The sequence below is a fragment of the Melopsittacus undulatus genome, chromosome 11 (assembly GCF_012275295.1).
Source record: "Melopsittacus undulatus isolate bMelUnd1 chromosome 11, bMelUnd1.mat.Z, whole genome shotgun sequence".
NCBI classification, from domain to species: Eukaryota; Metazoa; Chordata; class Aves; order Psittaciformes; family Psittaculidae; genus Melopsittacus; species Melopsittacus undulatus.
The window spans coordinates 2,720,613-2,737,621 of record NC_047537.1 but is presented as its reverse complement, the minus strand read 5'-3'; the positions used below and the strand labels follow the sequence as shown (position 1 = coordinate 2,737,621).

The following is a 17,009-nucleotide window of genomic DNA, read 5'->3' as shown; positions in this document are numbered from 1 at the left end:
TGTGTTGGGCTTTTCGTTTGGTTTAAAACCCAGCATTTTCCTGAGAACAATTAGTTGTTACCTTCAGTGAAATGATGCTTCCGACTGGGTACCGGTCCCCTTCTGACCCTCATACAAGAAGAAGGGACTTTCGTAGAAGAAAAACCTTCCCCTAAATCAAGCTTTGTAATTGCTCAAAAAGAGCTAATGAATTTTTAGAACACAAAGCAAATGGATAAACTAGTGCTATAAAGTTGTATTGGAATGCTAGTTGAATTTAAGAGGTAGGGATAAAACTGAAGGTGGTTTAAATTAATGCTATTAAGCAAATTATGTTTGTAATTTTGTTTGTTTTTGGGGTAGAGCATTCTTTTAAAGAACTGATTAATTCTTAAAACATTTTGATCATTATAAAAATCAGTAATGTTCAGTACTGGTGTAAGATGTAAAAAGATTATGACAAAATCAATGCAAGAAGAAATTTGACATAAGTATTTGAAATTATTTTTTCCAAAGAATGTGTTATATCACGTATTTAAAACCCTTTAAAATCTAGAGCAGCCTGGATTGAAGTTTTAGGGGTTGAAGTTTATTGTTCTTTGCTTTCCCTGCTTCAGCATCTTGCAAAGTCTCAGCTTTTTGTTGTGGCTGTGTGACACTGGCTTCTGCACGCAGGATCTTTTTAATTTGAGAGTTGGATTCTATAAGCTTTTTGAATGGTAATGCTCCTCTTGATTTTTAACTACATAATTCCATGGCATTTATTAAGAATGTGATAATGACTTTAGGAAAAATGTAAGATAATATAAACTTACACTAATAATAAATGCAAATTTAAGTTTAAACTTTCAAATCAAAAGATGTGCTGATCCCTCTTTGTTACTCAGAGCTGTGTTCGAGTGACTGGTTGAATGTTTTGTTACTGAGGTGCTTGTTATTGTGTGGAAAATGCACATGAATTTCTGACCAGCTCTGCACAGCTCTCAGCATTTGTGATGTTCTAGATGGTTCTGTGCTTTTTCTTTCACCACCCTTTGGGTTTCAGACAGGGTTGTTGTCAGATTTAGGTTGCTTATTTGGAGGCATTGACAACTTTTTTTTGTGTTCTTAAACCTGTTGTTCCATTGCAGTGGGTGATTTAATGAATTGTTGGCTTAAAATGATTCGAATAGAGTAATTCAATATAAGAGCAGTTTACAACTTTGTGGCTATAAGGTAGATTAATGTACAAGACAGATATAATTGGATAATATTTTTCTTCAGCTAATGCCTTAGCACTCTTTTATGCTATAGTAATATTTTGGGAATGTTTACATTTGATATTGTTTCTAAGCAGATATGAAATGATCTCTAGTTGCTTGCTGGTTAGGTCGGGATCCTGTCCCCTTTCTCACTTGCCTTGGTGCCATAAGGCTGACTGGCACCATCTTCTTCACCCTTGTTGCTCTTCTTTCTCATCAGTCTTTTGAAGTGTTCTTGAAACTCTGTGCCCCTCCATGTGAGGAGGATTCCATGTTTCTTTCATGGATTCAGCAGGTATTTCAAGCTGGATAAGGTGAAAACTGTTTGTCTTTCCACCCTCTCTGTTTAGTATTTCACTTGCAGCAACCTCACCTGTAGTTCACCTCTGGTTTGGGGTCAAGGAAATAAAACAGCATTCATCTTTTTCATCACTGAGCCATCTCTTCTCTCCATGGAAAACTCATCTCATTTGCAATGTTCCATTCTCTTCCAATATTTGAATTGTTCCTCTGTAAAATATATGTACTTCCTGAAATAGGGTTGTGGGGATTATTTTGTGTGATCGGTTTGTTTGTTTTCCCCAAGAATCACAGCTAAAGGTCTTGTCTGTACTCTGGGAAGTCTTGTCGACTTTATCCTGGTTTTTCCCAGGTTTCCCAATAGACTTCCAAATACAGGTCCCCAACCTGTTGGTTTTTATGGTGCATTGTTTCTGTTCTCTGACTCACATTAATATGTGAGTGTTTTGCCTTAATTTATCACAATTGTTTATAATTTTCCACAGTTTTCTGCCTTTATTTTAAGTTCTTTCCCTCCAACTTCTTGTTCCACTTTGAATCTGTTGTATCATGTGTCTTTCTAAGAACAGATTCTTTGCAACAGTCTGCAGTTCTTGTGTTAGACCATCAATTTGCATTTATTGGTGTGGTTTTGTCTGTAGCTGCAGCATGGGACATTTGTTACTAATGTTCCTTTGAACAAGAGAAATAAAGTATTCCTATATATTGAAGAGGCTCTGAAGTTGTTCCATTGCCTTAGAAATGGGAGCATACAGTGAAATGTTTAAAAAGAAAAAAGCCTTGAGTTAAGGTAGGGCTTGCATTTTCCGTTTACAAGTGAATATGCAAGATTTTTTAGCAGTGTTGAGCTTGCTTTACTATTTCATCTCAATCTATAGATAGTTCGGGCCATAAGCCAAGTGTGCATTGTGTGTATTTAACAGCCTTGCTTTCCATACACTGCTCAAGTCTCTCATGTGTGTGTGTGTAGGAAATCCTTTCAGAGACTGCCTCACCTTCATAAATCGCTGCGTGACACAAAAGGGCTGAACGCTGTATTCCTGCCTCATTTATTTGGCAAACTTTGCTACTGAAACCAAACTTAATCAATGAGCTCTGTGTTGTCTCCGATAAGTTATGTACTGACTTTATTGATTGGGAAGGATTTTAGAAAACCCATGTGGGGTTTATAATGTCAGCAGTGTTTTGATTATGAAAAGAGTTGGAACCTTGGGACGAGGAACCAGGTGGTGTATGTCCTGAAGCCACGGGTGACACGGCTGGGCTCAGTCCCTCGGGGAACACAGTTCATGCCCTGCACTTTAACTGTGGTGACTGGCTGCTATAGATGCACTTTTTGCTCATTAAAATGTTAAAAATCAAACTGCATGTAAAAAGATTTGTGAAAATATAAACTTGGGGATTGATCCAGAAAACTGGCAAGTGAGACCCCAGAGACACTGGTTTCAGCTACTGGGTAATTTACACTTCTCAGCTGTGTGTCCTGGATCGTTTGGGGTTCTGTTCTTTTTAGGGGGTTTTGCTTTAGAGGCATTTTATGTAGGTTTTACTTTAAGAAAATAGGCATAGGGGAATAAAATAACAAAATGGTCTATTGATACTTCCTGAGTTTCATGTCGGGTAAGAACATAAACAGGATTATAAGATACCAACATGGAGTGATTCTGGGTTTGGTTTTGTTGCGGTTTTTGTTAGAAACCATAAAGAAATGATGATTTTCCTAGGCCATAAGTAACACCCACCTAAAGAGTTCTGGTAAGGAGTTATGTAGGATTGCTCATCTTCGAAACAGAGCAGTTTTTAAAGGGAAAAAAAGGCATTACATTTATAGTAATGAGTTTGCAACTTGAACAAAAACTGAATACTTCTCCAGTGCATTTCTAACACGCAAAAGATCAGCAGTTTTGTTAATTAAAAACTATTTCTAGAGAATATTTTTTAATAGTTAAAATGCCAACAACATTTTTCTGTGGTTAACCCGGACTAGTCTCAATTTGTAGTTGTAAATCAATGCGGATCAGTATCGGTGCATAGTGAGTGGTAAATTATGTGCAGTACATTCTAAAAGCCATATAATAATATCACTGTAAAATCTTTCGTTAACATACAAAGCAGTATATAATGGTACAGATTCAATATATTGCTTCTTTAAGTGGAAATTTCATTTGCTGTGTTTAGGAAGCTTTATTATCAATAGGAAAGTGCAAAGTAAGTTCTTAGTAATACCCTTACCCTACAATAACACAATGCTGGTGAAATGCTAAAGTGTTTTATTATGTGGAGGTTTTTCCTTGCCGTTACAGTAATTATTTAAATCATCAAAATAATGGAGAGAATATATTCTGCTGTTCTGAGGTGACTGCTGACTTGTTGTCTTTTAACACTGTTTAGTTCAGAATTTATGTAGCAGCTATGTGGCTTTGTTTCAGAAAACTAGATGCACAGTCATTTTGAGGACAGTTTGTATTGATAAGGCGAATAAAAATGTAGGCACTTTATCCTCCTGCAATTACAGTTTTGGTTCTTTTAAAATTCTGGGGTTTGTGGGGTTTTTCTTTTGTGTGTGGTTTGGTTTTTCCTTTGTTTTAACGTTTTCCACGTAAGGATTTCAGTTGTGGGTAAAGGACAACTGTGTAGTAGCTACAATTTGTTAGGATGTTGTTTTTGCGCACAAGCAGTCAGAGTTGTTCAGCACACAGTCAATCTTGCGGAAGTCAGTGGGATTCTGCACAAGAGTGAACCCGATCACAGTAATAAGCCCTTTACTATCAAGGCATTATTTTGTATCAAAATCCATATTTCTTCAGAGTTTACTCTGAAACCTCTGTAGCTCCTTGCCATGGCTCTTGCTGGAAGGGAAAGGAGGCTACTGCTTTGCTTTACATGGCATTCTTCAATAGATTCTTTCTTGTTCTTTAAAAACAGGAGGTTGTTAAATAATCTATCAATAAACTGTCAAGAAGTCAAAGTTTCCATATCTGCTTCTGCCTGAAACCTTAAGAACTTGCCACATTTTAGTTGTCAAGAAACCTCCAAAGAGGAGTCTGTGAGCAGTTGAGCCTGAAAACCATTGCGAAGAATGGGGTGTGCTTATTTGAATTATGTAGGAGGAACATGTTCTTGCAAGGGAGTCAATATGTTTTCTGCTTCATTGAATAGGTTATTAGATTGATGTAGTTTATTTGTTGAATGATGGCATTGGTTTTAGAAATAAATGAAGCGAGAAGCATCAATTTAGTTATTGGTGATAACTTATTGTTACTGATCAGAGAAGTGTTGAATGTATCGGAGGGTTTGTCATGTAATCAGGGTTATCTTGTTTCAGCTGAAAGCAGAAATATAGGTTACATTTCAGGTCCTGAAATATTTAAGTGTGAAGGAGAATGAACAGTGAATTGGCTGGCAGCAAAGGTCTGAAATCTCTGTAGACCTTTATGGTGGGATGTGTATTATAGAATTCAAATTTTGCATATCATGGAACAATGTAAATGGATTGCTTTTGTCTATGAACACAACTGTTTGGGGACTAACATGTTTCTGTATTTGTTTAAAGTTGTAAAGTTAAAAATGATTAATTTCACTGCTGAGCATGTTTTCAGTTTTCATATTCATGCTTTTTATTTGATGTCAGGCAAAGCCTATATTTGAAAGTTTCTCTGTGCTTTGCAACTTTTAGGAAATGGTTTGTAGTTTAACCAATTTGTATTAATTTTAATACATATTATTTTAGTCTTTTAACACTTAGATTTTCATTCTAGTAGCAGTAGGCAACATTAAACATTCCTGCTATGAGACCTATTGGCTTTATCTTTTGTTATTTATCTTGCTGATGTTAGGAAGTGTTCTCTAATCCCCCGGACCTCTGTTCCTAGGTAACAGTCAAAAGCTGTGCCAGCAGAAGTGGTCCTGCCAGGCCAAACCCATGTGGTTTGGTGTTATTCACTATGATCCATATGGTCAGGGTAGAGATTGTCCCCAGAGAGGTGTTAACACTCAACAACCCAACCTCCTCCTACTCTTTGGAGAATTGCTGGATGGCTCCTGCTGCCTGCCCATGTGTGAATCTTGATTAATTTTTCATTTTTAATGAAGTTTGATCATGTTTATTATTTCACATGATTGACTGCCTGGTACTCCTTCCATGTAATTGATAAAGCCCATATTTCTTCATCTGTCTCTTATTTCTTCAGGGTAAAGTTGTGAAATTGTGTGATGTGGTTAATATTAGATTTATTGGTCCCAACAGATGTATAAATTATCTCTTTTTCTCTCCACAGGAAGTTCTACAGACTTTGACCAAGTTTTGTTTCCCCTTCTATGTGGACAGGTAGTGTTAGCTTTTCAAACTTTACAAGAAAATAAGCTTGTCAATAAAACCACTGTAGAAAATAAAAACCATACCATTCTTAATGTTCTGTCTGCCTGGCTGTGACTTAAAGCACCCAAGTGCAAATTATAGTCTTGGAATCACTTTTTGCCTGGGGTTTTTATGGGCACCATCAAAAAAAAGAAGTTTTAAAAGTTTGAGCTGTGCAGTGGCAGCAGTAAGAACATTTTGTTTTACTTCTGTGTAATGCTTGGTTGGGAAAATGCTTGGGTGGTAATTGTCAAATATGTGTGTTAATATCAGAGCTTTGTGTGTATGCATTTTAGTTCTTAATTGCCAAAATCTGTGTAGAACTGTGAATTAAATGCTTTACATTTAAAGGCTCTTGACCTCGCTGGAATGTTGGTTCTTTACTTGGTGGCCACTTAATGTGGCTTCTAATTTTGGAGGGGAAACTTGTAAAGTTACAGTGGATTTGACAGGAACTGGGAATGTTTCATTCTTGTCATTTAGAAAACTCCAGAACATTTCTATTATTTTAGTTTTGCTTTTACTGTGAGTTATTTTTGATGGTTTTGTGAAAGAACAAGGGTTTGAATGTTGAAAAGATGCACCACTGTTTGTATCATCCACGAGCATCGTTTAATTGGTCAGAATCACTTGCCTTGGGTCAGCTTACACACTGAACAGTTGTGATTGATGGAATTGACCTTAGCTGTGATTAAACTGCTAGAAATCTTTCTCATTTCAGTGAAATCGGTGATATTTACCATAGAAATTGATTTTCTTTATAAATCAACATCTGCTTCTAATATCACTTCTTGTTTGAGCCCTTATTTATATATTTATTTACATACTCGCTCCTTAGACAGCTGCTATTTCATAGTTGTCTACAAATGGAGGTGAAATCTTGCTGTGCTTCTCTGGAGATAGGAGTGTACATAATAAACCACTGCTACACTTTGTAATCTGGGGCTTGGGGAAGCCCAAAGCTTGGATGGATCGTGCAGATGATTTGTTCTTTCAGCCTGCTGAGTGGCTCCTGTGGATCAGAGTTGAGAGCCATGGGTGAGGCTCAGCTGGAGACACCGGTGCCTCTGCTGTACCTGCTTTGTACATGAAAAGAGAATCTGGATATCCTGGGCTGTCAACATGAGCAACTTAACCAGCGCTCCTTGACTTGCATGACCTTTAAAAGCCACAAAAATTTATAATTTGGAGTTACTTTTTGCTGATCATGTTTTTCTTTCCCTTTCCCCTCCCCTTAGGAAGTATTTACATGTATTTTTCTAATGTCTGTGTTTCTACTAGGAGTACTCATGCTTACTGTGTGTAGGTTTATTGTACCTAGGGGGTTTGTTTGTTTTGTTGTATTTTTTGTTTTTCCCAGCAATATAACATTTTGAAAGATAAGAACACTGAAAACCCATATGGGTGCAAATGAAAACATAATGAACACTGATTCCCATTTCTGGATTTGCTTATTTGTCTGAATATCACAGACTGTCTCTGAAAAGACTGTAAGCCAACAGTTTTGAACATAAAGGAGAGATTGTAACCCATAATTTAAAAATAAGGATCAGCTTTCAGTATTCCAGAAGGTAAAGGACGTCCCAAGTTAAGAATATGGCAGCAGAAAGAAATGTGTGTGATGCTTCTCTTTTTGATGTAAAAGTACACACATACAAGTGTGCATGCATGCGTAGGTGTGTGCATAGGTATAAACATAAAACCAAATAGTTGTTGTAGTCCTATGTGGTATAAATTTGACACAGTTCAAAGCTAATGTGCCAGTTACAGCAAGAAAGTAAATAGCCTTAGATCACTGAGAGCAAGTGAATTTAATGTGACTATGATAAAGAGAGAACAATACAGTGCATCTGAAGTGCAAAATGTTCTTCATCTTTTAGCTACTTCAAAGTTCAGAACAGATTGAATACTGGTTCTTAGAGGCTCTTCCTGGAACACAGCAAATGATGAATTTGCTCTAGTTGGTCCCTATTTACTGTTAACCAACTACTGATTATTTATATCTGCATTTCTTAAATCACATTAAAAATAAATTAATAAATAAAATAATAGTGAAATAACTAATTTATGTACTTATTTAAGGTAGTGAGCGGATAGCCTCATAATGAAATTACTTAATGCTTTAATATTCCCCTCAGTTTTCTCAGTAAACACTTTTTCTACATTGAGATGAAAAGCAATTGCTTCTAGAAGCAACACTGTCTTCAATTATATGTCAGGGGTCCTTACAGTCATGTCTTACAGAGTTGACTAGCACTCTCTAGTGGGACTTTATCCTTCTCTATGTGTCTGAAAAGTGGTGTGCTGGATCAGAGCTCCAGTTACTGAAATTCTTAGTCTCCAGGGCTGGGGTTTTTTTTATAGTTTTGTTCATTCTGAGCAAAAAGAGAAAGAAACACTGAAGTGCTTTCAGTAAAGGCCCTCCAAATACTTAGCAACTACTCCCAGGTAACTTGTGTGCCTTGTCGGCCACAACAATTTAAGCATTAGAATCTCTGCAATTTTGAGAGGTTGTAAAATTATTATTCTTAATATAAGTGGAGATACTGGCTCATTGCTCAAATAAAGGAACATGGAATAATACCTTCTGTTGGAATAATACTCTGTGTAAGATGGATCTTCAAGATCTGTGGGAAAAGGATCGGTATGAATTATGATGAAGAGACACTGATATAAGCAATAAGAACTGTGTAGTCACTAAAGAATAGACCCTAACCTGAATTTTCTTTCACCAACTCAGAGCCCAAAGTAGCATCTTCAGTCATAGAACTTGGGTTTTCAAGTCCTGCTAGAATGTTGTCCCCAGTTTATACCCTGTTTGTGAGGACTTTTACTTGTGGAAATTTAGTTTCTGTAACTACGTTCTGTGTTATGTGCAGTGTTGTGCCACACTTTCAGTGGAAACTTCTTGATGGAGAAGTGTGCTCAGTGTTACTCCAGCTGAGTCTTGCTCTTCTGACTGACGTGAAACAGTGGTATTTCTTTGACAAGTGCTGAGAAAGGACATAAATCTTCACCTCTATGTGTGTCTCTTCTAAGGCTGAAGGTTTTCTAAGGCAGGTGGCATAAACTGAAGATGTTCTGTTCCCTCTGCCAGATCACTTCAAATGATGATCAGACACCAAGATTTTTAGGACAGTGAAGATCATTTGTGTATCTTATTGTTCTCTGTGTTGAAGGTTTTGGCACTCATTGACACAGAGTCTTAATTCTTTATATATCGATTCTTTTTATATGTCCAAAATCACCAGGGACTAGTTGCCCCTTCCTTTAGTCAGTGAACCAGGATTTTTCTGTTCTGGCTGCAGGATCAAGACAGAGACTATTTTCAAACTACAGGAGTGAAAAACTCCACCTGAGTCAGATTTCCTAACAGGATTAATTTGTGTTAGATATAGCTAGCTCTCCCTTTCCCTCCAATACTAACTTCTGCCTGCCCATTTAGAGATGAGATTCAAGGTGCTTCCACTTTGTTAAGCTCTAAATAGACCTTTTTCCCATTTGAAAATAGAGCTATGAATAACAAGCACTGATGTTAAGATCTTAGGAAAAGAACTTTCTATCTTGGGAAGTTTATCCTTCCACGTGAAGAACTGACAACTGAAACTTGAGCAAGACCCGTCAGACACATTTAGTTTCTGCAGATCACCTGAATGTAAGAATCTTTGGTTTTACTTTGGAGCAACTTCTCAACTTGTCACGGTTGTTCCATAAGCAAGCTTCTCCCTGCTGCAAATGAAGCATGGATTTTTTTCCCTGTTCCATAATTTTAATTGTCAGCTAGAATTTCTCACACACGATCTGCTCTCAACCTTGTTAAAATTAAGCATATAATCCCCTTTTAAAACACCATACTAAAATCACCATAGTAACATTACATCCAAGCTTTACAGATAAAACACAACAGCAGTCAGGGATTTTTTGGTATCCCCCTGGCAGCTCAGTGTGGTTTATGGAAATGGTTGCTCTGTTGACATTCACATTTCAGCAGGATGATGATACTTACCCTGTCTAGTTCTCAGACTACTGAAATGCTTTTAAACAATCTCTTTTTGTTCACCTGTGAATTTGGAGCACTTTTTCATCTTCATCATGTGTGTTTTTCCTTCCCTACTTGGAATCTACTGAAGGATTATTCTTTCTAAACTGGACAGTGACTTCTGTCTGATTCAGATTCAACTTTTATTACTGGGAGTCAGTAAACCCAAGATAAACTGGAACAATAACCTGAAATAAGTGTTAATTTTGTATCATTATAAGGTCTGAAATTGGATTAAAAGTCCTCTAATCATTACATTAGTCCCAGCTTCACCACTAAATGTCAACATTTCTGTTAAACAGTAAAACTACATTTCTGCTAACTGGGGGGTGAATTGGGCTTGGCTTCGGTGGAGTTTGGCATCTTTGTACTGAAGCATTTGATTAAGTTCAGACAAGTGGGGTCATATCTCCAGAATGTTTTTGTTAATAAATAGCGTTCAGAAACTGCCATGCTTTAAGTGTAAAGCATCTTAATTTGAACTTATTTCAAGCATCACTTATTAGTGGTCAAATACGGATGCAAATTACAGTATTTTTAAAGACGTGTTTTTAAATGCTCAGGTTTGGGGCTTTTTGCTTGTTTGTGTGGTTTGGTTCTTGGCTTTTGGTTTTTTCCTTTGTTGTTTTGTTTTCTGTCGCTGTGTTGTTCCAATTTGGGCCAACTTTCCTACAGTGGTGCTTTCCCCTGTGGTGTGAGTAGGAGCCAATGTTTGAGACTGTTATTAGCTCACTTGCGCTATTCTTGAAGAGCTGTTAAGATCTTACAGCTGAGGCAAATGACTCTTAATTGTGAAAAAGCATGTAAAAGTCCTCCAATATGATTTCTGTAGTCATGGCTGGCTCTAGCACACTGTATTTGTGCCTCTGGTTTAGCTTATCTTCCTTTGCGCACTGTTTTAGGCTTTAGCTGTTAAAGGACAGTCACCTGGCATGGTTCCAGCTGCTGAACATTTTGGAATCATGTATCTGGCATGCATGCAAAATTGGTAGATGGATACATAAAGCTTCTACAAGTCAATATCCAAGTGTTGGAGAAGCTTAGCATGTTATTAAACATTGACTTGCTCTTGGAGTAAACCAGTTTTGAAATGAAGAGTAATAAGGAGATATTTTGGGTTCTATGAGAGAACATGGGTTTGGTTTGCACAGTGTGTACTGCAGTGATGGTGGTTGATAGTCATAACTATTTTCATTTAAAGAGAAACACATTTTTAGTATCCTCCCACACTTAAAATACAGAAAAGCCAACCCAAGGCCCACTCCTCCCTCACCAGGCAACTTAAGAATATTCAAGTTTCTGGAGAGTGTACACTCACAAAGTTAATTTCTCCATGAAACACTTTCGAAAGAGGAAATGTTACAGGTTCAATGACATTGACTGCATACTTTTGACACTGAGTTAGCTCAATATTAATTTTTTCCCTCTTATTCTCTTTATTTTCAGCCATGCAGTTAACCAAGTTGGGCAGAACTTTACATTTGTGCTTACAGACATTGACAGCAAACAGAGGTTTGGATTCTGTCGCTTATCTTCTGGGGCCAAGAGCTGCTTCTGTATCTTAAGGTAGGTCTGTGGTTTGGCTTTTGGCTGACTCTATGAAACAGTGTTTGACTTTGCTGTGTTACACTGCAATTATAATTTCCAGCTGTTCAAACTTATTTTCCTATCTGGTCCTCAGAGCCACTGCTCTTCTGCAGAAGTGATGCAAAGTATCTTGCACTTTGAGTTCCTCTGTAGATAAGTGTATTTGTTTGTAGTCAATGCTCTTGAGTTAACAATGTGGAAAAAAAAAAGGTCTCTGCAGTAATGTGATATGACATAGCATGGTGGCAGCTGTTATCTTTAGCTGTCACAACTGATCTTGTTAAGACATTTTGTGGACATTTGTATATGCAAGTTTTATTAACAAAGCATCTGTTGGTAACTGAGAGAATGTCACTGATGCTCTCCACATCCTGGAAGTTTGTATGGGTGAGCTTTACTCTGTTCCATTGAGTGGTTTGTGAAGTTTGTCATAATAAATACTGTTAGTGGAAGTTGGGAACAATGCATTTCACATAAAATGGACAAAGAGGCTCTATCAGAGTGGGTTTTGATGACCTCCCATAGATATGTGGAGCTACAGTCTTTAATTTCCTATTTTCATTTCCTGCAAGAAATGATGCAAATAAAATCAGATTTAATATCTACCAATATTTTAGATCCAGTAAGAACTGTGTTAAGAATTATGGATTGAAGATTTATACATGGCCTCCAGCCTGTTTTGTTTTAAATGGTCTGCCTTGTGCTTTCTGCATATCAATGAGAAATTGGAAGTTTTGGAGCAATAGCTCAGGTAAAGATAGCTCAGATTTGATCATATGAATAGACTGAACATTGCTCAGTCAGCCACAAATGAGGACAGTTTCCTCTATGAGCAGTTGTAGACATCTGTCTCACTCATTTCTGGTTTGCTTTTCACATGAGAAAATCCATTGTAAGAACAAGAACTTTCCTTTGTCCTGTGGGTACTGTGTTGCACGTGATGGAACAGGACCTTTTGTATACATGTTACTGAATGTGAACCCTCTGGAGAATTTCAGGGTCAGTGTGGTAAAATACAAGAACATCTATCAAGTACAAGGATGAGTTGCATACAGCAATGCCACAGAGTAGATTCTGGATTGATTAACAGGTTTAAAATGAGTGTCTGTGCCATTTGTGCCGGCATTAGGCTGGTGAAGATACCGGATGTATGTTGCTGTGTACTGCAGCATTATACTGATGGCAGCGATCTAACTAGGCCTTCATTGAAGAAGCCTGATATTTGGAGAAATTATTGTGAAATCTACCAAAATTGCTACCTAACTGTGTGAGAAGCAAGTGTTTTCTGAGTATCTTCATTCTTTCTTTTCTCTAGTTGACATTTTGACTATTATTGATGGTAATCCAGCAATAGGGACCGTGTACTGAAGACAGAAGGGTGTTTCCCTAGCTCTTTTGGGGTGCTGATTCACTCTCATATGGGAAATGTCTGGTTATATAAAGTAACTTTTCTCGATTAATGACAAATTAAAGGGGAAGTACTTTAATAAGAAAATCTGAATGAGGAGTAGTATGAGTCCGTTCTTGATCTCTCCTGGATAAGAGTTCTTTGCTGTCAGCTCCCTTATGTTGAGTGAATGCCAGGAAGAAATGGAGGAGTTATGTTGTAGCTAAATGCCTTCTGCTTCAACTCATAACCAAAAAACAACAACAAAAAAGAGAGTTCTGTGCAGTTACAGCAGTGGATGAATTGGAACTCCTGGTTTCATTCCTATCACTTCTTTCTCCTGTGAACTAGTGAGAAAAGCAAAGTTCATTAATGCACATGCAAGTGAGTTTTAGAGGATGATTAGTAATGTCAGTCACCGTTAGACAGTTTCACTTGCTCTGTTCCCAGGTCTGCAGCAACTCTTGTTGATGTGAATCTTCTCAGTGTCCATTATGGATTAGAGGATGCTGCATGGTAAATGGATGGGTGAAAACATGTTGAGGAATGTCAGAATGGGACAAAAAAGCAAGTGGGGATGAAAAAATGTTTATTTGCTTTTCAGTGGCAGGTTGGATGACAGCAAGCTTTGAGATGATGATTTTTATTATTAGGAATGATAGTCATGTGTTTATGAGTCAGAGATCTAATGGGTCTGGCCATGGTATAATGGTTTGGAAGAATTCATCACATTCATCATCACAGATTCATTATTGAAGAGGAACGGAAAGAAAAGGAGATTTTGTGTCACTCAGCCAGTGCTTTAAAAAAGTTCTTCAGAGGTCAGGAAGCACAGTTTAAAGCTAGGCAGTATTTGGAAGGCTGGAAGTCAAGGTCTGGACTTGGAGTTTTAAAGTGAGACTTTTTCATGAGATGTAAAGTACAGTAAGGCACTTCTTAGAGTTCAGTAGCAGTGATTTATCCAGGTTATCCAAGTTGTGGCTCCTGTGGCCAGCAGAAAGGCAATTCCATTTGAAAGAGTAACTCTTTTGGCTGTTTTACTCAGTACTGTTTAGAAATCTGCTTTCAAGGTTCTTTTCATAGTTTTGTTCCCACTGTGGTTAGTTAGCATCATTACACACATCTATGGAAATCTTAGTTTAAAACCTGCATCACCGAGGTGTTCCACAATATTCTGTTGATGTAGAACCACCGAGTTTTGTCTCTGTTATTCCGTTTCCTTTTTTCTTTAATCGATTTCTAGCTGATCATGGAACCACAGTGGTCAGATGTGGTATTGTAGCACCGCCTTGTAGAGTGCTCTGTGACACCGGTGACAACTTTCTGCGTTTCAGACAGCAGAGGGCGGACAAAAGCACAGAACCAGTGTCACGGATGGTCTGGTGGCGTTTTGGAGGGTCTAGGTGACGGAGTGAATTAGAAAAAACCCACAAGCTCATGTATCACACATCAAAGTCTCCTGGGTGACTTGGTTTCTGGACTACCATTTTCAATGCAATATATTGCAAAACATAGAATCTGCTTTTGAAGTATTTTCCAAGTACTGAATACGTAGAAAGTCGAGAGCTAGTGGCCATGTCATCAGATTCTCGGTTCTGATTTGGTAGTTAAATACTAAAGGAATTCCCATGCCCAAACACTTCTTGGTTTGTTTGTTTGTTTGTTTGTTTTGTTTTGTTTTGTTTTGTTTTTTTTTCCCCCTGAGACTTCATTGAAAGATTTTGGCTGAGATGAAATGAATCCTCTTGGATATGCATTAAGAAACTGATTTTTGTTGTTGTTGTTGTTACTAGAGGTTTGCTTTAATCTAACCGGTAATGTTCTTTCATTAGAACAAGAGTGTGGAAGATGGTAGAGGTTCAGAATTTGTTCTTGATTTGCTGTTTCCTCTTAATTACAGTTAGTGAAACATAATGACCTACCAGTGATTAAAAAAAGGACAGTATAAATCTGTTTTTCTGCTTTCACATACTCTTAAGGTATATAGATACACTCTGATTCTTAAGATTTTTGCATGCTGAGACTCTTAATTTTCATTTCCTCATTTTTGATGTTAGATCTGCTTCCTGACTTGCTCATTTTTTCACATTTCTAGCAACTCTAGCTGTATTGAGGTGTCCAGAAGCTGGTTTGTTGGTTCTGTTATGGACACTGTTTGTTGCTCAGTGGCTCAGCTCTATTTGCCTCTTTGGCTGAGTGCTGTTATCCAGAACTCTTTAGGCTTTGGTTTATTTCAACATTTTTTGATGGAAAAGTAATGCATAAACCAGTTTGTGTTGGTATTAAGAAGTGTACTGAAAGGAGTAAGGTGTTTTATTTTACAGTCTGGTTTCTCAAAGTTCAAGTGGACAAACATGTATGTAGTCTGCTCATAATGGGAGATAGTTAAAACCTCATAGCTGAAATTACAGTGAGTATGATGCTTCCACTTGTGCTGCTTCTAATGGTTGAAGGAGGGTGAGGAACATGACAATAGGGTCTATACAGCTGTGAGGAGACTGCTGAACATGTGAAATTCTAAATTCTATAGAGAAATTGGAACATGAAATTCCTTGATATCAAGTTCTTGTATGAAGACATTATTTAAAAGTGCATATCGATTTTCTTTGTAGCTGGGTTTTTGTCCTGACATTTAGATGTTGTAAAATCTCAGACTCCTGACAACTTCGTCTTTCTGTGCAATCAGTTCTGCTTTAGGAATGTAAAAAATGTTGTTAACTTGGTCTGAATACTTTTTTGATACCCTCACTGCAGAGTGTTTATATAATAAAGGGAACAAGTTGAATTTTTAGAAATATTTTTATCTTTTGTCTTCTGAAAGATGTCCAGAACTCAGGGGAAGGACCCAGTCAGTGATGCTTGAAAAATTCTTCAGGTTCTAAATGACAGAATCCACACATTTCTTTAAATGCCTGTTTATTTTATACTCTGAGTATTTGAACTTTAGAATAAGTTAGATGTTCATAAAGCACACTGCCTTGAAATAAAAATAGTGGCAATGTTGACTGTATGGTAAGCTGTTTAAATGTATAGACTGCTTTAAATGTCTTAAGTCAGTGTATAAGTCATTATATAAGAGAATAAAATGGTGACCTGAGTATTCATATAGATAAAAAGAAATCACGAGCCTGTTCACCAAGTTGACCCTGGTATTAAGAATGTGCTTCTCTGATGGCAACGTATATTTGAGTTTAAAAAGTAATTAAGCCTTTTATCTGAGAAATAATAGACCCCCAATACCCCAGCACTTCTACAGCAACCCTAATAAAACTGGTTTTAACATTTTTGAAGAAATTTACCGGGTTGTGTAAAACATTACATTCTTAATCTAGTCTGGATTACTGGTACATGACAGAGTATTAAAATCTGTAAATGGTTTTATATATGATTCTTCACTGATTGTATTTAAATATATTTTCCAGGGTGTCCCTAAGTTTCTAAAATACGATTCACTATTTATTAAGTTACAAGGTTACACAGAATGTCTGTTCCAGTTCTCTGTTTCAGCAGAAGTCAGACTCAAAAGAGCCGTGGCCATCAGCAGCCGGTGTACTTGCCCATCTGTGCAGATGATTATGTCACCTTTTAACTGCAAATTTCTCCACAAATGTGATTTTGGTCAATTTAATGCTGTATTTAGTTTACAAAATTCCCCTTTTCCAGGTACTGTACAAACAGCTTTGGGAGATGTTAGGTGAATGCAGTGTTAGGTGTTCATCAGGTGAATGTTAGGCTAAATGATCCAAATTGTTTAGCCCTTGGAGGCTGCCTGTGTGCTGGTTTTCCCCTTCCTATCAAAAAGGGCAGTAGTAAATAGTAGAAACATTAAGAATGTGTCCTTTAGTTCCTGCCTGGGGTGATGGTAGTTCCTGCTTGAACAGCACTGGAGCAGCCTATGGCACTGGCCAGCCCATATTGCCTGGAATCCCTGGGATTTGAGCAGATTTATGTGAAGTAATCAGACCTAGTGGACCAGGACTCTCATCCTGTAACACTGTGATAGGTACCTCACAATTGTTTTCATTAATAACGATCAGAATTCCTTTTTAATCGGTTAAACTGTGGCCCATAGCACCTATTTCTGCTTGAATGAGCAGTAATGATAGAAATCAGAGTTTT

At 37.4% G+C, this 17,009-nt stretch overlaps 1 protein-coding gene across 6 annotated transcripts in view; it reads left to right on the top strand.

The window, feature by feature from the left end:
• DENND1A (DENN domain containing 1A) overlaps positions 1-17,009 on the top strand; it is a 189,070-nt gene that overhangs the window by 44,611 nt on the left and 127,450 nt on the right. For 4 of the 6 annotated variants that reach the window (XM_034067583.1, XM_034067585.1, XM_034067584.1 and 1 more), the window contains exons 4-5: positions 5,798-5,847; positions 11,363-11,482. In XM_034067583.1, coding sequence (XP_033923474.1) covers positions 5,798-5,847; positions 11,363-11,482 — 170 coding nt within the window. The remainder of the gene's footprint in view (positions 1-5,797; positions 5,848-11,362; positions 11,483-17,009) is intronic. The other 2 variants (XM_034067586.1, XM_031046493.2) reach the window with 1 other exon arrangement.